General features: G+C 44.3%; 1 protein-coding gene across 5 annotated transcripts in view; it reads left to right on the forward strand.

Annotated features, from left to right (window-relative positions):
- The window catches only part of LOC120918799 (deoxynucleoside triphosphate triphosphohydrolase SAMHD1-like), a 135,954-nt gene that overhangs the window by 87,297 nt on the left and 23,885 nt on the right, over positions 1-24,772 (forward strand). For all 5 annotated transcript variants that reach the window (XM_040330600.1, XM_040330603.1, XM_040330601.1 and 2 more), the window contains 2 exons: positions 8,850-8,959; positions 21,344-21,452. In XM_040330600.1, coding sequence (XP_040186534.1) covers positions 8,850-8,959; positions 21,344-21,452 — 219 coding nt within the window. The remainder of the gene's footprint in view (positions 1-8,849; positions 8,960-21,343; positions 21,453-24,772) is intronic.

Consider the following 24,772-nt stretch of genomic DNA (forward strand, 5'->3'; position numbering starts at 1 on the left):
AAGGGTGTCCATACCCCATGTCTCACATTCCGTTGATGGGGATTCGGATGAGGAGGGGTGGGAGAAGATTAGGAGGAGGAAAAAAATGAAGAGAAAGACAAGAAAACCGGTCGTCTCTTCCTCAGAGTCGGATCCAAGAGGGGTTCCCCTTGGTAACACCTTTTCTGTGTTGTCGGGTGATGAGATGTCTTTGTCTTCTCCCTTATCATCTATGGATGAGGGGGAGTCACGTTGTTTGAAGAGAGCGGTTTCTGGTGATGAGAGTGTGGTGAAGGTCAAGAAACGACTACCCCAATCATCCTGATGGCAGTTCCCCCTCCGATAAAGGTGGCGACCATTAATGTCGCCAGCATTAAATCTGCAAGAGCTCGTGATATGGCCTTATTTTTGCTCAGTGAGTTTGATGCCGAGATTTTATTTTTGCAAGAGACCTGGCTCCATACTTTGGCCGATGTCCATCTGGCAAAAAGGGAGTGGAGATGCGGTCCCTCCTTTTGGTCTCTTGCGGCTGAGCCCTGCAGCGGAGTTGCGGTACTTTTTGAAACCGATATGGTAACGCGCCGGCGGGTAATTGAGGTAGAAATAGGTAGATGCATGGTGTTGGACGTTTCTTAGAAGGGCTGCATGAATATTGGGTGCGGGTTTGTTTCTTGACCTTGCAGGTTTGTCTGGTGTAGTGGTGTGAGTTGCATTAAGATTTATTTTCCTGGTGATTACATGATTTTTGCTTTGCTGTAAAGTCTTTTGTTTGAGAGCAGATTTGCTATATTTATTTTCCTTTATGTAAATATGTGAATATTTATGTATATCTTATAGTGATTTTATGCTTTTTGTTTGCAAGACTTTTAATAAACAAAATTGGGAAGAATGTCCCTTACATTGGTGATCAGTGGGAAGAATGTCCCTTACATTGGTGATCAGTGAGAAGAATGTCCCTTACATTGGTGATCAGTGGGAAGAATGTCCCTTACATTGGTGATCAGTGGGAAGAATGTTCCTTACATTGGTGATCAGTGAGAAGAATGTTCCTTACATTGGTGATCAGTGAGAAGAATGTTCCTTACATTGGTGGTCAGTGAGAAGAATGTCCCTTACATTGGTGATCAGTGGGAAGAATGTCCCTTACATTGGTGATCAGTGGGAAGAATGTCCCTTACATTGGTGATCAGTGGGAAGAATGTTCCTTACATTGGTGGTCAGTGAGAAGAATGTCCCTTACATTGGTGATCAGTGGGAAGAATGTTCCTTACATTGGTGGTCAGTGAGAAGAATGTCCCTTACATTGGTGGTCAGTGAGAAGAATGTCCCTTACATTGGTGATCAGTGAGAAGAATGTCCCTTACATTGGTGATCAGTGAGAAGAATGCTCCTTACATTGGTGATCAGTGGAAAGAATGCTCCTTACATTGGTGATCAGTGAGAAGAATGTTCCTTACATTGGTGATCAGTGAGAAGAATGTCCCTTACATTGGTGATCAGTGGAAAGAATGTCCCTTACATTGGTGATCAGTGAGAAGAATGTTCCTTACATTGGTGATCAGTGAGAAGAATGTTCCTTACATTGGTGGTCAGTGAGAAGAATGTCCCTTACATTGGTGATCAGTGGGAAGAATGTCCCTTACATTGGTGATCAGTGGGAAGAATGTTCCTTACATTGGTGATCAGTGAGAAGAATGTTCCTTACATTGGTGGTCAGTGAGAAGAATGTCCCTTACATTGGTGATCAGTGGGAAGAATGTCCCTTACATTGGTGATCAGTGGGAAGAATGTTCCTTACATTGGTGATCAGTGAGAAGAATGTCCCTTACATTGGTGATCAGTGGGAAGAATGTCCCTTACATTGGTGATCAGTGGGAAGAATGTCCCTTACATTGGTGATCAGTGGGAAGAATGTCCCTTACATTGGTGATCAGTGGGAAGAATGTCCCTTACATTGGTGGTCAGTGGCAAGAATTTTTTAATTCCTATAATAAACATGTATTTTGAACATTGTGTAGAGAAATTCTTTGAACGCATGCAATGTGGGCAGTGCAATATGTAGGTGGGACTTTGTGTGGATATAGCTTGAACGTGGGCGGGGACACATGGGCGGAGACACAGGGGGCCCCATGATCTCCTTTTGCCCGGGGGCCCCATGAGCTGTCAGTCCGCCCCTGAGTATCGGTATCGGGACCGATACTGAGCATTTGCGCGAGTACTTGTACTCGTGCAAATGCTCCCGATGCTTCCCCCGATACTTTATTTTTTTTTCTCCTGAGTGGGAGCGGAGAGGGGGCGGGGAGCGGTCGGAAAGGAGACCGAGAGGAGACTGAGGGGGCGGAGAGGAGGCGGGATCGGAAGGCGGAGAGGAAGGCAGAGAGCAGAGCAGTCCTCGGGTATGTATAACAGTCTAGTTTGGCGCTCAGGGAACATAACAGCTTTCATTTGAATAGCTGTGTGTTCCCCGTCATCATAGGATTGGACGGGTGATCTGTCAAAGTGCCTGGACAAGTGGGAGGGGTTATGACGACGCGCGGCGGGGAACACACAGCTATTCAAATGAAAGCTGTAATGTTCCCCGAGCGCCGAACTAGACGGAAGTAAACACATCTTGCATACATTTTATAATCATGTATTGTAATAATGTATGGAACAAACTAAAATAATAGTAGGAACATATTAGCAATAAAAAGATATTACATTGGAAATATTATTGATGGTAAAAAATGGAAATCATTATGTTAAAATCATATCCAATGATAATGTTTGTAACAATTAAATTGATTGCAAAATAATAAGGTTAGTAATAAATATAGAGTATGAAATTTATGTTAGTGACAATAATATTGGCCAAAATAATAATGATAAAGATGAGACCTACACAAAGCTGCATTTGGGGGGGGGAGACACAGACAAAGCTGAATTTGGGAGACACAAAGCTGCATTTGGGAGACACAAAGCTGAATTTGGGAGACACCAAGCTGCATTTGGGAGACACCAAGCTGCATTTGGGAGACACCAAGCTGCATTTGGGAGACACAAAGCTGCATTTCGGGGACACAAAGCTGCATTTGGGGGACACAAAGCTGAATTCGGGAGACACAAGGCTGCATTCGGGAGACACGCGGCTGCATTCGGGAGACACGCGGCTGCATTCGGGAGACACGCGGCTGCATTCGGGAGACACGCGGCTGCATTCGGGAGACACGCGGCTGCATTCGGGAGACACGCGGCTGCATTCGGGAGACACGCGGCTGCATTCGGGGGACACGCGGCTGCATTTGGGGGACACACGGCTGCATTTGGGGGGGGACATGGCTGCATTTAAAAAAAAGTATCGGTAATCAGTATCGGCGAGTACATGAAAAAAAGTATCGGTACTTGTACTCGGTCCTAAAAAAGTGGTATCGGGACAACCCTACCAGATAGGGAAGGTGCCCATCCCGAGACAGGCCCCAAACCCTACCAACCATCTCTGATATATACATACAATATATATCTACCAACCACCAACCAACCAACCCTCAGGAACCCCATACCCCTGCCAGCACCACCTGAAACGAAAAGACACATTAAAAACAAATACCCATTCCAAACAACTTCCAACAGGGAGGGAAAAACAGCCTGTGTGTTACCTCTTCCTGCCTTGGTGCCGAATGACTGACTCCGCCCATCCTAGAACTTTATAGTGAGCCACCTCGTGCTGCCAGCCACTCCCCCCCCCCCCCCCCGCCAATACTGCACACACCCCACATCCTCTTCCTGGAGCAACCTCCTCAGCGTTCCCCCAGTCATGCGGCCCCTCTGCCTAGGTTCCCTTTACTCCGGGCATTCTGTGGCAGTGGTGGCAGGTTAGTAGGAATAATAGGCAGACACTTATGCAGCTTTGCAGTGAAAATGCATATAGTGTCCAGCTTCCCTACAGTATAGGCAGAAGTTCTGTTGTAGACGTTGGCATTCCTAAGGTGATAGAGAGGGGAGCACCAAGTTGCATGCGCTCTGGAATCTCAGATGAGGGAGGAGCTGCACTGGAAGAAGCAGGACTGGGAAGAGCAGGGATGGCTGGAGCAGAATAAGCATGAGCTGGATCTCTGTTTAACTGAGTAGATCTTTCCAACCTGCGTTCACGGAGCAGCCGGTTAATCTGGATGGCCAAAGTAATCAGTGTCTCTAGGGTATTTGGTACTCCGACCCGGGCTAACTTTTCTTTTAAGCTTTCAGAGAGGCCTAGTGCAACTGGTGTTGCAGAGCTGCGTTGTTTCATTGCGTGTCTGTGCTCCAGCATCTGAAGTCCATAACCTAGTCCTTGACTGCTCTGCGGCCTTTCTGGAGTGCATTAGGAGCAACCCTTGCTGTAGAGTCGCAATATAGCTGGGTCACATCATCAAAGAACAAAGTCATGGGATGCAGCTGTGTGTTATTCTCCTTGAGCAGATAGTGGGCCCAGGTTTGAGGTTCACCTTGGAGTAAAGAGATGATAAACCCCAACCTTAGTTTGAATTCAGAGAATTCATGGTTGCAACAAGTATAGCTGACGTCTTGGGCGTAGGAACCGGGGGGGGACGCATCCCCCCCAGGAAATAATGCGGGGGGACAGGTATGGTAAAATCCCCCCAGGCAGTCCTGTCCTCTCGCGCCCGCTGCCGCTATATACACAGTCGGCAGCATAGCAAGCGCGCCTGGCGTGGCAGGTCCGTGCCTTCTCTAATTTCTGTGCACTGTCCCCTCCCCACACTGCCTGTCTTAATCATACAAACTGGAAGCACGACCGCGCTGGACAATGGGCGGGACTTTTTAAGTTAAAGTGGGTGATTGGTTGCAAGGCAGCCGGGCAATCCCAGCAATAAATCACTCACTTTTAATGGGAAAAGTCCCGCCCATTGTCCAGAGCGGCCACGCTTTATGTCCTGTGTGAGTAAGGTAGGTTTTCTGTGGGGAGGGGGGCTGTGCTGTGATGTGAAGGATAAGGGTCTGTTTGATAATGAGAGAGGATTACGATGGCAGGGGGAGTCAGCCTGCGATGGAGGGTGTCAGCCTGCCATGGGGGGGGGGTCAGCCTGCCATGGGGGGGGGGTCAGCCTGCCATGGGGGGGGGTCAGCCTGCCATGGAGGGGGTCAGCCTGCCATGGAGGGGGTCAGCCTGCCATGGAGGGGGTCAGCCTGCCATGGAGGGGGTCAGCCTGCCATGGAGGGGGTCAGCCTGCCATGGAGGGGGTCAGCCTGCCATGGAGGGGGTCAGCCTGCGATTATGGTGGGAGTCAGTCTGCGATTATGGTGGGAGTCAGTCTGCGATTATGGTGGGAGTCAGTCTGCGATTATGGTGGGAGTCAGTCTGCGATTATGGTGGGAGTCAGTCTGCGATTATGGTGGGAGTCAGTCTGCGGTATGGTGGGAGTCAGTCTGAGGTATGGGGGGAGTCAGTCTGAGATATGGTGGGAGTCAGTCTGAGATATGGTGGGAGTCAGTCTGAGATATGGTGGGAGTCAGTCTGAGATATGGTGGGAGTCAGTCTGAGATATGGTGGGAGTCAGTCTGAGATATGGTGGGAGTCAGTCTGCGATGATGGTGGGAGTCAGTCTGCGATGATGGTGGGAGTCAGTCTGAGATATGGTGGGAGTCAGTCTGCGATGATGGTGGGAGTCAGTCTGCGATGATGGTGGGAGTCAGTCTGCGATGATGGTGGGAGTCAGTCTGCGATGATGGTGGGAGTCAGTCTGCGATGATGGTGGGAGTCAGTCTGCGATGATGGTGGGAGTCAGTCTGCGATGATGGTGGGAGTCAGTCTGCGATGATGGTGGGAGTCAGTCTGCGATGATGGTGGGAGTCAGTCTGCGATGATGGTGGGAGTCAGTCTGCGATGATGGGGGGGGGGGGGTCAGTCTGTGATGATGGGGGGGGGTCAGTCTGCGATATGGGGGGGTCAGTCTGCGATATGGGGGGGGTCAGTCTGAGATATGGTGGGAGTCAGTCTGAGATATGGTGGGAGTCAGTCTGAGATTGGGGGGGGATCAGTCTGTGATTGGGTGGTCTGTGATGGGTCGGGTCTGTGATGGGTCGGGTCTGTGATGGGTCAGCCTTGTGGGTTAATTTTTACTTATGCCATGTGGGTTGATTTTTACTAATGCCATGTGGGTTAATTTTTACTGATGCCATGTGGGTTCATTTTTACCATAGGCGTGCGCAGCCTATTGCATTAGGGTGTGCACCCCAAAACTCAACACATACTACCGATCACTCACGTTGAAAGGGAAGGGGTCGGTAAGTTACATATTTACCTGCCCCTTACCTAAAACATCCCTGCAGCAACAGCCGGAGGGAGAGGAGAGTAGGGACGCTGGATGCGCTGCGAGGGGAAGCAGGAGGGGAGCCAGCACAGTAGGGGGAATTTGTGCTGCACAGTGTGATTAGGGTGTGCCTGGGCACACCTGGCACACCCTGTGCGCACGCCTATGATTTTTACTTATGACATGTGGGTTGATTTTTACTAATGCCACGTGGGTTGATTTTTACGAATCCCATGTGGGTTGATTTTTTCTGATGCCATGTGGGTTAATTTTTACTTATGGCATGTGGGTTGATTTTTACTTATGCCATGTGGGTTGGTTTTTACTAATGCCTTGTGGGTTAATTTTTACTGATGCCATGTGGGTTGGTTTTTACTAATGCTATACCGGTTGATTTTTACGGATGCCATGTGTTAGTTGAGTTTTACTGATACTATCAGGAGGACATCAGTAAAAATCAACTAACATTTCAGCATAGCATTGCTTGATTCATTGTTTTTTACTAATGCTATGTGGGTTGGTTTTTTACTAATGCTATATGTCGGTTTATTTTTACTAATGCTATGATGGTTTATTTTTTTACTGCTGGATATTGCTCTTCGCATTACCCTCTCTGGATTGCTTTAATAGTTTGATTTATTGGCTTGAGATACGGATTTGCATAAGTGAGGTGGGAGGGAGAAGAAAGCTAGGCTTTCCCATTCAGGAAGCATTGGGAGCGCTACCTGCAAGGGAGAACCCTTCAAAATAACATACACGTTATAAACAACTCCCAGTTTACTGAATAAGAATATACCTGGCGAGTAAAAATGCTGTCCCCCCCAGATTTCTAAGGGTTCCTACACCCATGGCTGACATGCGTTACGGAACACTAAATTTACGTCAATCACCTGAGAATCTCTCTGGAGTAGGAACTCTGGGTTCAGGAGGCAGCATCATTTTCTGTGGGTGCAGTAGCCGTCTCTGATTTTACTGCAGCGGAGTATGTGACGGAAGCTGAGGCAGGACTCGCAGATGTAGCCAAGGATTGCACATGTTCCTCCAGCTGAATGTACTCCTCCTGCAAAGACGTGACAGCCTGGGTGAGGGCTGCAAGGTGTTGGCAAATCTCATCCATGGGAGAGGTCCCTCTTGCAGGATCAGACATGGCTGTCTGATACTGTCACGTATCTTGTGGCAGAGCCTGACGTATAGAGGGCAACCTCTCAGCTCTGGGACCACTGATATTGCTACAGTGGCCACAAGAGCGTGGCAAGGTATGAGTGCCTGTAAGATGGTCCGCCAGCCATTACATTGGGTAGAAGGTGCGTTACCAGAGACCGATCATAGGTTTGCTGCCATTGGACTGTGGAGACAGCACGCAGCAGGTGTGTGACAGACAGCTGGCAGGTAGCAGGTGCGGAAAGGCCTGGCAGCACTCAGCAGGTTAAGGGCCAGCAGGGACCGGGTAGTATATGCAGGGTAGGACAGGTGGATAAATGGATGCAAAGTCAGACGAGCCAGGTCGGCAACAGACGGTCAGATAAAGGCGTAGATGGCAGGCAGAGAATGGTCAGGATACAAGCAGAGGTCAGCAATATAATCAGGCAGATGAGCTGGAGGCAGAGCAAATCCAGGGACAGGCCAAGGTCAGGGCAGGTCAGTATTTAATGTAGGTCAAGGCAAACCGGGTCAAAAACCGAAGTCAAACATGGGAACAGGCATGCATACATACCCACACCTGTGCACTGCAAGATGGGCACCCGCAGGGCTGCACCTGTGCATTTGAGTGTGCCTCGGAGCATCACGTGCACTATAACCATACCTCTCAACGTTTTGGGATTGAGGGACACCTATTAGCAAAAGTATGTAGGCATAGGACTTGCCCTATTGTCACACCCCCTTAAAGGAGAATTATGCAAAAAAATAGTACTTCTTTTTTTTTTTTTTAAACACTAATATTCCTTTTAACTGCGTTTTGAAATTTACAATGCAGCAAATTAGAAATTGCATGAAAGATTTAGGACTGGTAGACACTTTTTGAAAGATTAGTGCATTTTATGTGAAACGATAGAGAGCGGGACACATGAGGAAAGAGGGACTTTGTTCTTAATCAGGGACAGTCCCTCCAAATCAGAGACAGTTGGGAGCTATGCTATAACTGGTACTTCCCTGACAAGTACAGTAAAAGGCATAGGCCATCCTCTCCTTTTTTTTGTTCCGGTTTAACTCTGCATTGCATGTTACAAAACTTAGGACTCAGTGTGGCAGTTGGTTTTTAGGAGGAAACCTTGGGGATGTGTCCTCAAAAGCTTTGCCAGTGTCCATCTGTACCATGTACCAACCTATATCTCACTCGCATATCGGGGTAGGGTTATAGGAGGATACTTAGGGGGGTGAGTCATCAAAAGCTTTGCCAGTGTCCATATGAAGGAACCAGCCCTATAAACCAAGATTTATGAATATCCAGTGTCATGTACTGTACTAAAAGATACAGAATTTACAGGAAAGTCAAAAGTCCCTTTTTTTCTTGGTGCATGTTTACATCTTTCTCTTGTATCTGTCATATTTTTATTTAATTAAATCTATGTGTATTTAAAAAATTAGATACCAAAGTCATCTTATGAAGGTCAGAGAGAAGAGAAAAGCTTCTTATATGATATCGTGGCTAACAAAAGAAATGGCATCGATGTGGATAAATGGGACTACTTTGCCAGGTACTCGCATATTTTAGTAGACCTTTATTGTGACTGTTGTGGACAACATAAACTGCAAGCTACAATACCATACCTCCCAACTTTTTGAGATGGGAATGAGGGACCCCTATCAGCAAAAGCATGCAGGCATAAGACTCACCCCTTGCCACGCCCCCTTAAAGGAGAATTGTACAAAAAAACAAGATTGGTTAAACCCACAAGTGCTTTTTTTTACCACTACTATTCCTTTATATTGGCTTTTGGAATTTACAAATGCAGAAATTTTGAATTTGGATGAAAGGTTTAGCTCTGGAAAACACTTTGATAGATACAAAGTTAATTTTACATGCATCTATAGAGATCAGACCAAAATGAGGGACAATTGAGGAGGAATGAGGCAATTGCTCGAAATCAGGGACAGTTGGGAGCTATGCAATACTGAAACTATTTTGTCCTGGTTTATCACCTTGTGCTTCCCACATCTCACTGTTGGTCAGCAATGTTATTCATAACATTCAGAAACTAACAGGGAGCAAGCCATATCTTTTGGGGGTCTATTTGCAGAGTTTCTGGGCATTGTGGTTACCATTGTGCTCTGCAAGCTAGATGTATGTGCAGATACAGCAGTGTGCTTGTGTTTTTTTCCTGCTTTGTTTACTTGTTCTAAATGGCTGCAGATTTTGCTTTTAATATATTGGCTTAACGCAGTTGTAAAGGTGTGTGTGTGTATACAGTCATGGCCGAAATTGTTGGCACCACAGACAATCAAGTATTTCTCACAGAAAAGTATTGCAGTAACACATGTTTTTCTATACACATGTTTATTCCCCTTGTGTATTGGAACGAAACAAAAAAAGGGAGGGGAAAAAAGCAAATTGGACATAATGTCACACAAAACTCCTTTCAAAATTGTGGATAAATAAGATTGTTTCAAGCATGTGATGCTCCTGAAGGCCAAACATGATCTTCCTAATTCGCAATTCTTCTGGTATTTGAGACTGAGGCACGCATTTCTGGTGGCGGCTAGGGACCGGCTAATTCAGTTTAAATTCCTGCATAGGGTCTTTTATACCCCGGCCAGGCTGGCATCGATCTATCCGTCGGTGCCCCCTGAATGTTGGAGGTGTACTTTTTCGCCAGCGGACGCGCACCATGTGTTTTGGGACTGCCCTCAGATTCAGCAGTTTTGGACTGGGGTCACGTCCTGTATAGCAGGGGTACTGGTGGTACCTGTACCTCGGGAAATAAGTGTATGTTTGCTGGGCTTGGTGGAGAAGGTGGTCCCATCCAGGGCGCACAGGACGTTACTCAGCATCCTATTCTCCTCCTGTTCTATGGGAAGAAATCTATTTTGCTTAAGTGGAGGAGTCCGGGGGCCCCGGAGATGGCATTCTGGAAGGGGCTGGTGAATGCTATGCTTCCATATTACAAGGCAACGTACTTGTCTCGGGGGTGTGTGGGAAAATTTGAAAAAGTCTGGAGGGCCTGGTATGAATCTGATCAGACGGTTGGGTAGTGAGAAATGTTAAATAATTTCTGAAGTTTCCTGTTTTGTGTATTCGCTTTATTTTACTCCAGGTGCATCGGGAGTGGGATCTGTAACGTTTATTGAGCAAGGTGGAGATCCTTCTTCAGAGGTGCCCGCGCTATGGTTTGCAGGGGGAAGGGAACTGAGTAGAGGAGGGAGGGTGGGTGTTCTGTCGGCTATTGCCATCTGTGATGGCACTGTTTTTATGTACATGGTCATGTTGACCAATGGGTATACTTGGTGTTATACCAAGGGATGTGTGTTTTGTTATGCCAAAAATTTTCAATAAACAGAATTTTTTTTAAAAAAAGCATGTGATGCTCCTTTAAACTCACCTGGGGCAAGTAACATGTGTGGGCAATATAAAAATCACACCTGAAAGCAGATAAAAAGGAGAGAAGTTCACTTAGTCTTTGCATTTTGTGTCTGTGTGTGCCACACTAAGCATGGACAACAGAAAGAGGAGAAGAGAACTGACTGAGGACTTGAGAACCAAAATTGTGGAAAAATATCAACAATCTCAAGGTTTCAAGTCCATCTCCAGAGATCTAGATTTGCCTTTGTCCACAGTGCGCAACATTATCAAGAAGTTTGCAACCCATGGCACTGTTGCTAATCTCTCTGGGCATGGACGGAAGAGAAAAATGTATTAAATATTGCAACGCAGGATGGTCCGGATGGTGGATATGCTGCCCCAAAGAAGTTCCAAAGAAATTCAAGCTGTCCTGCAGGCTCAGGGAGCATCAGTGTCAGCGCAAACTATCTGTCATCATTTAAATTAAATTAAACACTTTGGCAGGAGACCCAGGAGGACCCCACTACTGACACAGAGACAGTTTGCCAAAATGTACTTAAGTAAGCCAAAATCCTTCTGGGAAAACGTCTTGTGGACAGATGAGACCAAGATAGAGATTTTTGGTAAAGCACATCATTCTACTGTTTCCCGAAAACGGAATGAGGCCTACAAAGAAAAGAACACAGTACCTACAGTGAAATATGGTTTAGGGTTGTTTTGCTGCCTCTGGCACTGGGTGCCTTGAATGTATGCAAGGTATCATAAAATCTGAGGGTTACCAAAGGTTTTTTAGTCGCACTGTAGAGCCCAGTGTCAGAAAGCTGGGTTTAAATCCGAGATCTTGGGTCTTCCAGCAGGACAATGACCCCAAACATACGTCAAAAAGCACCCAGAAATGGATGGCAACAAAGCGTTGGAGAGTTCTAAAGTGGCCAGCAATGAGTCCAGATCTAAATCCCATTGGAGAGATCTTAAAATTGCTGTTGGGAAAACGAGAGACCTGGAGCAGTTTGCAAAGTAAGAGTGGTCCAAAATTTCGGGTGAGAGGTATAAGAAGCTTATTGATGGTTATAGGAAACAACTGATTTCAGTTATTTTTTCCAAAGGGTGTGCAACCAAATATTCAGTTAGGGGTGCCAAGAATTTTGACCAGCCCATTTTTGGAGTTTTGTGTGACATTATGTCCAATTTGCTTTTTTTCCTCCCTTTTTTTTTGTTTTGTTCCAATGCATGTGTAAAGTGAAATTCCGCGCCTAACTATATATATAAAAAGATTATATATAGATATTTGTAAATATATACAAACATTTATAGGTGTATATAAGTAAATTATAAGCTGCTCCTCAATAACACAAGTGATATGTGGACATAATAGAATATAAATAGAGGGCGCTAGGCCCCTACAAAATAAGTATAGTGCCGTGAAAAAGTATCTGTTTAACAATAAAATTGCAACATAGATAACACAAATGGTATATAAATAAGTCCCAACAATTGCAGTCGGAGCTGCACTTGAAACCACGCGAGTGAATTCAAATATGATCAAAAAATATAAAAATAAAATAGAACAGTGAACAAAGTCCAATTGTATTGATACAGTAGTTCTGTGAAAGAAGAAATGCCACCACCGCTTCAGTATAATTTTCAATTCCACCCAAGGTGCTTTAGATAAGGTTTGCTCTTACCAGAGCTCGTTGACCCCTTTATTGAAAAAGATGGTCAACTAAGCTTGTGCAGGATTGTGCCTGCAACACATGAAGATACGGACAGACCACTCTGCAAATCCAAGAACCTCACACGGGATTGTATGTAAAAGAAGAGAGGCCAGAAAGCCAAATAGCGTGATACCGTTTTAATTAAAATTTTAAAATATACATAAAAAACAGCCAAATGGCTCCTTACATTAGAGGGTGCCCACCCGGCACTGAGGCTGCGGACCTGTCACCGCTCAAAGCGGTTCTTAAGTGGGATTCGCTGGGGAATGAAAGCCGCCGCTCACATGTATAGCCAAACGATCTCTCCGACAGTCCAAAGCACGGGGGGTACGTCACGTGACCAAGCTGCCTCCTTTGTTCCAATGCACACAAAGGGAATAAACGTGTATAGCAAAACATGTTACTGCAATACTTTTCTGTGAGAAATTCTTGATTTTCTGTAAAAATGTCTAGGGTGCCAACAATTTTGGCCATGACTGTGTGTGTATGTGTGTGTGTATATATATATATATATATATATATATATATATATATATATACAATGTGTGTGTGTGTGTGTGTATGTATATATATGTATGTATATATATGTATGTGTATATATATATATATAATATATATATATATATATATAATGTATATGTGTATGTGTGTGTGTGTGTGTGTGTGTGTATGTGTATATATATATATATATATATAAAAATTCTTTAAATAAAATACTTGACTGCTCTGTACAATGGTATTGCACAAAGCGGCCCTGAATCTCACTCTTTTGGTGTCCCCTACTGTCGCTCTTGGCTTCTCTTCTCTGTGTGCTACCATAGAAAGCTGCTTCCTATGGGGGTGCACCTGCAGGCCTGCTTTCAAGCCAGGCTGTGTGTGTCCAGACACAGCCTGGCTTGGCCCTGCTCAGACAGCGCACACTACTGGATTGAATGATTCCGGTAAGAATTTGGGGGGTGTGATACAAATACTAGGACATTTCTTACCTTAATACAAGGAATACGGTAAGGTAAAAATATGTCTAGGCTTTACAATCGCTTTAAAGTACTGTATTTATTGGCGTATAACACTCTTTTTTTTTTACCCTGAAAATAGAGGGTAAACTGTGCCTGCGTGTTATACGCAGAGAGCAGTGGAAAGTTTTTTTCCTGAAACTTCCCTCTAAAAGTTAGGGTGCGTGTTATATGCCGATTAATAGGGTATATCTAAACCCAAGAACAGAAATACGATTATTTCAGCTTACCAGCTGTGGTGGTGGCTGCATCTTCATAACATAGGATAATAACAACAACAATATTTGAGATTTTTAGTACTGCTTTCAGTTCACTAAATCCCCTCAATACCAGCATGTTCTACCCCTTTTCCCTTCCAGGTAATTTTTTTTTAGTGCTGTGAATGTTTAACTGACACATACTTGGGCATACAAAAGTATACCCAAAGAAATTATATATTCTTTTTTGAGACAGCACTTTTTTGGTGTTAACCATTGACTTTTTTATAACTTTTTTTTTTTTCACTGTATAAAGGAAAAATCTAAGTTTTTATGATTTTTTTTTTTCTAGTTCTTCAGGCCTTAACCACTTCCCGACCTCCTCATGTACATATACGTCAGCAGAATGGCACGGACAGGCACATGTACGTACCTGTACGTCCTCTGCTAGATGTGGGTGGGGGGTCCGATCGGGACCCCCCCCCCGGTACATGCGGAGGTCGGGTCCGCTCGGGGAGCGATCCGGGACGACGGCGCGGCTATTTGTTTTTAGCCTCTCCGTCGCGATCGCTCCCCGGAGCTGAAGAACGGGGAGAGCCGTATGTAAACACGGCTTCCCCGTGCTTCACTATGGCGGCGCATCGATCGAGTGATCCCTTTTATAGGGAAGACTCGATCGATGTTGTCAATCCTACAGCCACACCCCCCTACACTAGTAAACACACACACACAGTGATCCCTAAATCCTACAGCGCCCCCTGTGTTTAACTCCCAAACTGCAACTGTCATTTTCACAATAAAGAATGCAATTTAAATGCATTTTTTGCTGTGAAAATGACAATTGTCCCAAAAATGTGTCAAAATTGTCCGAAGTGTCTGCCATAATGTCGCAGTCACGAAAAAAATCGCTGATCGCCGCCATTAGTAGTAAAAAAAAAAAAAAAAAAAAAAAAAAATGCAAAAAAACTATCCCCTATTTTGTAAACGCTATAAATTTTGCGCAAACCAACCGATAAACGATTATTGCGTTTTTTTTTACCAAAAATAGGTAGAATACGTATCGGCCTAAACTGAGGGGAAAAAAAAATGTATATATGTTTTTGGGGGATATTTATTACAGCAAAAAGTAAAAAATATTTCATTTTTTGCAAAATTGTCGCTCTATTTTTGTTTATAGCGCAAAAAATTAAAACCGCAGAGGTGATCAAATACCACCAAAAGAAAGCTCTATTTGTGGGGAAAAAAGGACGCCAATTTTGTTTGGGAGCCACGTCGCACGACCGCGCAATTGTCTGTTAAAGCGACGCAGTCCCGAACTGTAAAAACCCCTTGGGTCTTTAGGCAGCAATATGGTCCGGGGCTTAAGTGGTTAAAATGCCACGACAGTACAAATGACCCTTTTTGGAAAGTGGACAACCCAGGGTTGTTGGTGGGAGGCATGGTGAGTGTTTTGGATATCTAATTTTTTGCCACAGTGTCTTGGAGGATGACATGCTGGTGTTGGTGGGGTAAAAGAGACTGTATGTATATTGCATACATGATCAAAAAAATATATAAATAAGAAGGTTAATACACCCAAAACCGCCAGTCTCCATGTAACATGATCTCCAAAAGTATTGGCTTCCTTGTTACCATGGCAATCAAAGTAAAAATTACTGCACAGGTGATAATAACCTAAGTGAAATAAAGCTGCTTGCAATATCACAACAATACCAATTGTGCAAAAACATACATAATTGCAGGGCTAAATAAATGAATAAATAAATTTCAAAGTAAATAATTAAATAGTCCATATAGTGCTTGAACACTAAACACACTGACCATACCACTACACACTGACCATACCACTACACTACACACTGACCACTACACACTGACCGTACCACTACACTATACACTGACCAGACTTACTGGGTCTCTCACCTGCTTTTCTTCCATCTGCTCTGCCACTGCGGTCTGTCACACTGCCTGCCACGATGGGAAAACGATCTGGTCCGGTGGTGGTGGAGGAGACAACCGCTGCACACAGCTAAGTGGAGGCCAGCCCAGCTTACCAGCGATCGAGGACAGGCCAGCCCCGCCTGTTGCACGTGACACCCCATTCGCTATTTTACAGAGCGCCAGGGGCCCGCCTGAAATTAAACATGGCGGAGATCGAAATTAGGATGATGGGGGGGGGGGGGTGACACTCACTGGTGCGGAATGTTGCCCACCAAATGTTGTTTGGGGGGCACCCCTTACGCTACGCCACTGGTTATACACAAGGGAAATAATGACTGTTATCTTGAGCACACGGGAAGGCCACTTTGGAAGTCTCCAGAGAGGACCCAGGAGGGTGGTGAGTGAATTGGGGAATGAGGCATGGATGGTCTGTAAGGTATGAAAGGGATACGTGGGGATGTGTGAGGATTTAAATATATCTTAAATGAGAAATATTTTGTCACTAAAGTATCACTGAGGGGAAAAATGGGAATAAAAGGTATTGGTTAATAAGAAAGATCACACAAAGTATATGGAAATTACACAAGTTGGGAGTGGATATTTTGAATTATATGCATTCGTTGTACATTAAATGGTCAAATGGTTAATCCTATGCAGGCAAAAAAATGAACTATATGTTCTTGGAGTGTTTGGGAGATCTTGTTAAAAGAACAGCAGTTCTTTCTTTAGCAAAAATGTATGGGGTGGGATTACTCTGCCTACAGGAGACGCACCTTACTCATGTGTATATACCGCATCTGGGCTGGGGGTGAATTTTGAACCCAGTACCACTCAGTTCACACCTCTTATTCTAGGGGGGTGAGTATCCTGATTAGGTCTGGGGTAATGTTCACCTGCAGGCAGATTTAGACTGAATGAATTGGGATGCTACTTTTTTTTTTGTTTTTTTGTATTGTTCAATAGAAAATAGAACCTATGTGTTGGCCAATTTATATGTTCCTCCTCGTTTTGACACTTTAATTTTGTATAGGTTGGTGAAGTTTGTTCTGGGTAAACCAGGTGTGCCAATTTATAATGCATGATTTTAATATGGTTTTGGACCGAAAGGTGGATAGGTTTTCTCATAAGACCCAAACGAGTGCTGTCGTTTACGACAGATTTTCCCTATTCTTGATAGAGGCCGGGCTAATAGACATATGGAGAACGTGGAATCTGGCGGCTCAACAGTTCTCATGTTTTTCCAGGACACACTCCACTCTTTCTAGAAAAGATTATAAAGTAAAAAAAAAAAAAAGATATATTGTGTTGACAAGCTGTCTTGCTGCATTGAAAACCTCCACCCTACAATAGCGTTTGGGTACTTCTTCATATGTATTAAATGTTTAGTAAATTATATTTAAAGCGGGGTTCCAACCACAATTTGCATTTTTTCAAAGTATGTCCTTTCATCAATCATTGTTATGCTAGACATACGGTCACTTACTAGTTAAAAAAAACGCAGTTGTTCCGCTGACTTCTTCACATCTAACACTTTATAATCTGGTGTGCAGATCGGTGTCATTTTGCTTGTAGGCATTGTGAAACCCATAAGCAATTACTTTCCGGGAATCCGCTGGTGACGATTGCTAAAGGGCCGCCCGTCCCGCCCCATTCTCGTGCATGCCCAAGACGGCAGCAGCGCCGCACCGTCAACCTCTCGGGTTTCCATCACAACGAGCAGCGGTGGTGGAAGTGCACGCCTTTGTGATGGCAACCCATAAACAATAACTAGCCGGGAGATTCAAATGGCGGCGAAATCTTCAATGAATCGCCGTATGGGAAGCGCACGGCATCCTGGGAAATGATGACACACATTTCCCAGGAGCATTAGCGTTCTGAGGAGCCGAGGGAGCTGACGACAAGATCCTAGGTGAATCCGAATGCAGAATTCGTGGGACCGCATAGCAAGAGGCATTTCCAGGTGAGTAAAATTATAATTTTTTCTTTATTTTTTTAGGTCTAATGTGCACTATAAGGGAAAAAACATTTTTTGATGGAAACTCCACTTTAAGTGTGCTAAACCTGTTAAGGTGTATTTTCACTTTTACAGCCAAACTGTGATATGGGATAACATCTACTTTAATTTTGTTACATGGTTACCCTTTTAAACTTTTTGCTTGCTTAAACCATGTACCAACCTTTCCTTGCTTTGTAATGTTTAGGAGGGGTCTGTAGGGTAACATAAAATAATTAACCCTGTCTGTATTGTCCTGGCAGCTCCTTATTCTCCGTTGTAAACTAGATTTGAACACTACTGTATCTATCTTAAGGCTTCATGTACACTTGGCCTTCATTGGCCGTGGAAAAATGCAGCAAAATCTCAGCGTGATTTTTGCCACGTTTTGGGGTCAAAATTTTTTTTTTACCATAAAGATTTTATTGGAAAAAAAAAAAAAACAGTAACAATGTTACAGAGATGACAATAATATCGACAGATATAACAAGCCCTCACAAGAGGATCCATAACAAAATGTTCACATTAGGGATAAGGGTACTAAGCTAGTGTGTAAGGCACATATCGGAGAACAAACGGATACTCCGCATAAGCCATCTCGTCTGTATATACTTCCTAACGGAGATGGTAGCGAGTCCTAGAAGTAACACAGCAGCTCGTTCTTATTCAGGGGCCTCTATGTCCTCCTAGAGACAACAACCAACCCAGACCCCTCATCTGCCTAGCTTGGTCCCACAATCACAACTAGGATCCTCTTGCTTTAAAAGGGGAGAGCGAGGGGGCCAACTCAGGACCACCCTGCCCACCCCTGCCGTCCAACCTTGAGAACTTTGAGAGAGAGAAGAAAGAGAAAAAAAAGGGGGGGGAAAAAGGGGGACCCAAGATGGGGGAGAGCATCATTTCTCAAAAAGTAACACTTGAGGAGGTAGGTGGGAAGGCCCACTACCCCTGCCGTCTACATCACAGTGAAAGCGCCTTAAGCTGGCGGTGTCCCAAACCAGTCGCCAGTCAGGCGTACCTGTAGGGTTCATAATTAGCCTGTATTCCGCAAAAGTTTGGTACTCTGCTGTGTTTCGGAACTCAAACCACTCCTTCCAAACATAGGTGAAGTTGGAGATTTTATCATGTGCAGTGCATATGAATTCCTCAATCGCTGCAATATGGTTAATGCGTGCCACCCATTCTTTAATAGTAGGTGGCGCCATGGCTCTCCAGTGTACAGGAACACATAGTCTGGCTGCATTGATCATATGTATCGCTATCGAATTGCGATACCGCTTTTTGGAAATTTTCGAGAGATGAAGCAGATACTGTGCTGGTGAAAACTCCAGGGGAAGCGTAGAGACCGCTATTGTCACGTCGTGCACCTTTTGCCAATATGGCTGAATCGGGGAGCATTCCCACCAGATATGAAGCAAAGTGCCTAAAGCCCTCCCACATCTCCAGCACCTATCCGGCACTGAGGGAGAAAACTTGTGTACAATATCCGGCGTCCTATACCACCGTGTCCTAATCTTGTAGCTAATCTTGTAGCTATTCTCCTGAATGCTTACGCTCAGTGAGCCTTTGAAAATAAACCAGTTGATCTTCTCCCATGCTTTCTTCTCAACTGGTCTACCCAGCCGGGTTTCCCAGGAGGCCCATTCCGCCTGCATAGACACGAAGGGTGCCCTAAACATGGATGCATATAGCATCGAAATCGCATGTCTCTGAGGTGATTTACTAGAGCATAATGATTCAAGCACTGTGGACGATTTCGTAAAACAACCCCTGACCTTCGGATTATCTAGAAAGTTTCTCAATTGAAAATAAGCAAATATGGGAATTTTTTTTTTTGTTAGGGACATCCTCTCAAGTTCTTTCAGAGACAGGAATCTATCTCCTGAAAATAAATGTTTGGCCAGCATATCTGCATGTGGCCATTCAGCCATCAAGTAGCCGTCATCTCGTCTCGGGCTAAAGTCCTCAAAACATTTCTAGCTTGAACGCAATTCTTCTGCATTCAGGAGAGGGAGGTTGAACCTCACCTAACCGCAGCAGTTCCTATAAACTCTGCTAAAAGCCTATGTGTACATTCAGGGCCGATCCGCCCTATAGGCTCACTATGCAAGCCGCTTAGGGCCCCGCAAAGCTGCGGAGGGCCCCCAAAATTACTAGAGGCCCTGCCTGGTGAGAAGTCATTTTCGGCCCCTCACCCCGCTTCTTAACTCGCTGGCTGCATGGGAGAAGAGGTAAGAAGTCAGCACCCTCCGCTTCTCACTTTAATGTAAGATGTCATTTCCGACAGCAGAACACCCCCTCCCCCCGCTTCTCAACTTTAATCTTTAATGTGACATGTCACTTTCGGTAGCCCCCCCCCCCCCGCTTCTCAACTTTAATGTGACATGTCATTTTGCTTAGGGCCCCGGGGAGGGCAGGATCGGCACTGTGTACATTGATACATAGGGGTTGATTTACTATAGGCACATAGACTGTTCACTTTGCAAAGTGCAGTTGTATTCTGCAAGTGCAGCTGCTCCAGAGCTTAGTAAATGAGCAGAATGCTGACTTCCATCATCCAATCATGTGCTAGGAAAAATGCTGTTTTTAGCTTTACCTCATATATGAAGCTCTGGAGCAACTGCACAGTCTGTTTGCCTTTTAGTAAATCAACCCTATGGGTTTTTATGAAAAACAGTTTAGGAGCTGTGTCAAAAAAACACCAAAAGCTCCTAAACTTAAGTTTAGGAGCTGCTAGTGTACATAAAGCCGAACTAAAGTTTAGAAATCTAGAAGCTGGCCTCTTGTGTTGTATGTTAAAGGAGAAGTATGGTCAAAGCTATTTTTCCATACTTCTCCTGTGGGTCACAGGAGTGCACTTCTGCATTCCTGTGACCCAGATTCAGCCGACAGCAGGTTAAAGGCCGCTGTCATCACAGAGCCAATCTAGGCTCTGCAGGGATCCCGACTATCATGTTAGGATTCGCCCAGATGCCTGAGCCAGCCTTCCACCCCTTCTACAGCCCAGCACTACACTAAGCACTGGAGGGGTAGAGCAGGGGAACTCTGTGCCCAAATCAGCAATGACTGCTTTATATAATCAGCTCAAAACATCCTGATGCTGGGGTCTCCTGCTATAATCTGTTTACTAGGTGTTGTGTTTAAGTGTGTCTCTGCCATTGTGTGCCTCCTAGGTGTGAATTGCCATTGTTGGTTGAGTTAAGTCACCTATTGTTTCTGTCGGCTAATCCTCTTGGAGGTTCCTAGATGATGGGATTAGTCTTGTGTCAACTTTACCTCATGTGTGATGTTTTGGGTAATAATGCTTTTACCTCTACATCTTGTCTGTATACGATACTTGGGGTAAAAGGGCTGGTATTAGCTCTGTCTGCTGGAAGGGTTTGGAGGCCAAGAGGCACTGTTTGGTGGGGTGCCAAGTGGTCTGTCACACTACACTTCTCTTTTAGTGAAGTATAACTCAGTGAGTCCCCAGTCTGTGACAGGCAAAAAATGTTTGCAATCTGCCACAAGGCCTTCTCCTTAGAAAGATCTAAAAAGTAAAAGATATAAAGCAACAAAAAAGTATGCCATGTAAATTGGGACACCAAACAGTGTTTTAAATTTGGCCACGAAGGTGGAAATACACAAATTACAAATGGTTCGTCCCTAGTCGGAGTAGAGCATTACCAATGTTTTAAGTGTGCCATTTATGTCTTATTACTTAACGCATTGCTTTTCCAACAGAGACTGCCATCACTTGGGTATTGCAAATAATTTTGATCATATGCGATGTCTTAAATTTGCCAGAGTCTGTGAGGTTGATAACCGGAAGCAAATATGTTTTAGGGATAAGGTAAGTCTCCATGCCATGTACGTAATTCATCTCACCGTGATTTTGGTAGATATAGATGGTTGTGTTTTGAAATAGCTGTTTGACACAAACCCGAGCTCTTGATCATGTACAGCTTATGCGCCAGTGCATAGAAAGCATTTCTTAATCGTACATCACAGGACACAAGGTGTCTTCATATTTATTCACTGTCAGGTGAATGGACACTGACCAAAAAAGCCAAACCTCCTCCCAGATCAGCGAATGCCTCCATTTTTTTTACTAGTGTCCTTAGGTGATGGATGTTCCTGTGAGGTCTCTCTGAAGATTCTTTTATATTGGTTTTAGTATCCAGTTTTTATGGCCGGTTTTGCTTATTGAGTTATGGAAAGACTTGCTCCAGATTGGTTGCCTGAGGCCCAGAGGGATAATACTCAGACTCCACATGGAGATGCAGGGATGAGCTGTAAGGTTGCTGTTCAGCACTGGATCCTGCAGGCAATGATGTCTAGGATACTTGCTATCTGGTGACCTTGTTTATAGGATGCTAAAGGTTCAGGGCAGAAATCCCCTGAGGGGGAATCAGGACTCTGAAGGCCCTGTGTGGCATGCCCATAATAAGAGGTGAAGATTGAGCCTCTGGCCCTTCAGCTGTGAAGCAGTAAGGGTGACAAATACAAAATAATTCCGCGCTATCTAGGATGGTAAGCAGCTACAAAACCAATAGACAAGTGGAAAAAAAACAGACAAAACATATCAATTGTTGCGCTAAGAAATTACACCAAGTGATATAAACACTGGCCCAGATTCAGATAGGAGATACGACGGCGTATCTCCTGATACGCCGTCGTATCTCTAAGGCCGGCCGGTCGTATCTATGCGACTCATTCATAGAATCAGTTACGCATAGATATGCCTAAGATCCGACAGGTGTTAGTGACTTACACCGTCGGATCTTAGGCTGCAATTCCAGGCCGGCCGCTAGATGGCGCTTCCGTGTCTTTTACGCGTCAAATATGCTAATGAGCATTTACGCCGATTCAGAAACGAACGCCCGCCCGTCGCTTTTGTTTACGTCGCTTGCGTTCGCCTTTTTCCGGCGTATAGTTACCCCTGCTATGTGAGGCGTATCCTATGTTAAGTATGGCCGTCGTTCCCGCGCCGAGTTTTGCATTTTTACGTTGTTTCAGAATACGGCCGGACGCAAATTACGCTCACGCCGAAACCAATGACGTCCTAGCGACGTCATTTGGAGCAATGCTTGCTGGGAAATTTAGCTGGCGGCGCATGCGCAATTAAATCGGCGCGGGGGGCGCCGGATTTAAATAGTACACTCCCCCTAGCCGCGTAATTTGAATTCCGCCGGGGGATTTAGCACACCTAATTTAAATGGGAATCGCCCCCATGAAAAGAGGAACGCCTTGCGCCGGCGGAATTTAAGTTACACAGCTAAAAATTTCTAGGTAAGTGCTTTGTGGATCGGGCACTTGGGTAGAAATTTTAAGGCAGTGTAACTTAAATGGGAAAAATTAAGTTACGCCGGATCTTTGTGGATTACCCCCATTGTATATAGAAATGGTGCCAAGCTGTTAAAATGTGGTATAATGTGCAAAACTCTCCAATAAAGGAAAATGTTCCAAATATTTGGTGCTGATTGCTAAAAAGTATGTAGAACAAAATTCTGGGTGCTGAATACAAAGAGAAAAAAACTAAAAGTAATCTCTGCGGAAAAAAACCTTACCAGCAAGTGCTGTGACAAAGGTAAAGTGCAAAATACACACCCGCAGATCCTAAATTGAATAAGATTGAAAAAAGTGCAAACATGCAAAAAATGCGTGATAATCTAAATGATAACTCAGTACAAAAAAGAAACTATCAATAACTTATTGCATGATGAACAAAGACATGCATAGAAAATATAAGAATATAAAAGTCCAAGGTGCACAAATAAAGTGTAATGTGCTGAAAAAAAGCCAATTTTTTATATAGGCCTATTGACCCTCTGCAAGCCATAGAGGTTTGTGTATGAATATGAAAGTGGTATGAATGGGGGTCCCTTCCTGGTGATGGGAACATCCGAAGTGATCTGCTGGCTGGCCTGTTTAAATAATACATTTAATTTTTTTTTAATATTATCATATATATTGGCCTGTATATCGGATGTATGATTAAGTCATGAATTTATCTTGTTAATCATGTCTATATGATGATCTGTATCTATTTTGATTTCCTTGTACCAATCATGTCAATTAATTATGTCTATTAAATACTTTATTATTATTATATTTGGTATGTTAATCTCGTATAATTAATGTATATTATTATTTATTGATATATGGTGTTTCTCAAAATCGTGGATTATTCTATGTGATTGTGACATTAAATGTAATTACGGTACATTCATTTTAAATTTTAATATATATATATATATATATATATATATATATATATATATATATATATATATATATATATATATATATATATATATATGCTGTGATCTTCCTCAAGACTTTTGTTAGATGTTGTAAGTGTTCCTCACAAGCTGCACTGAACACGGCAATAATGTGTAGATAGGCCACAGCGCAGTGTTCTACCCCTTCCAGCATACTGTTCACGACCTTTTGGAAGGTGGCTGGAGCATTCTATATCCCGAATGCCATAACATTGAATGAGGCCATAGGCAGATCTCTCCCGAGTCTCAGGGGTCAGAGGGCTTTGCCAGTATCCGCGGCTTAGGTCCATGATTGTCAGATAGCGGCCGTTGGCCAGCTTGTCCAATAATTAATCGATCCTGGGCATTGGGTAGGAATCAAAAACTGAAATTGCATTCAGTTTCCAATAGTCTTTGCAAAACCTTGTGGTCTGGTCTTGTCTTGTTTTGGCACCAGCTCTACATGCACTCAGAGTTCTGTATTACCCCTAGTTCTAGCATTTCATCGATCTTACTTTTAATGTCTACCTGAACCTTAAAGGAAACCCTATACACTAGCCTGTGTAGAAAGTTTGTGGGTCCCTGTGTCCACATGGTGGACAGCTAGGTTAGTTAGGCTAGGCTGGAAGGTGACGGTATCCTGATGGGGCTCCAGCTCCCCAGACAGTCCAATTTGTTGCCCTGAAGTTAGTTGGGGGTTGATCTGCAACTCCCTAAGGGAGTCTGGCTCCTTGGTGGCAGCCAGGAAATACACCAGTGGCTCAGCCTCACCCTCTGGTAACAGACTCCAGACTGGGAGAGCACAGGTTGATCTGTCATGTTGCGCCTTCATCATGTTCACATGGTACAATTTGAGCTGATTACCACGGTCATCAAGGGATACCACGTAGGTCACATCACTCCTTTTCTC

Source organism: Rana temporaria, chromosome 12, assembly GCF_905171775.1.
Source record: "Rana temporaria chromosome 12, aRanTem1.1, whole genome shotgun sequence".
Lineage (NCBI taxonomy): Eukaryota > Metazoa > Chordata > Amphibia > Anura > Ranidae > Rana > Rana temporaria.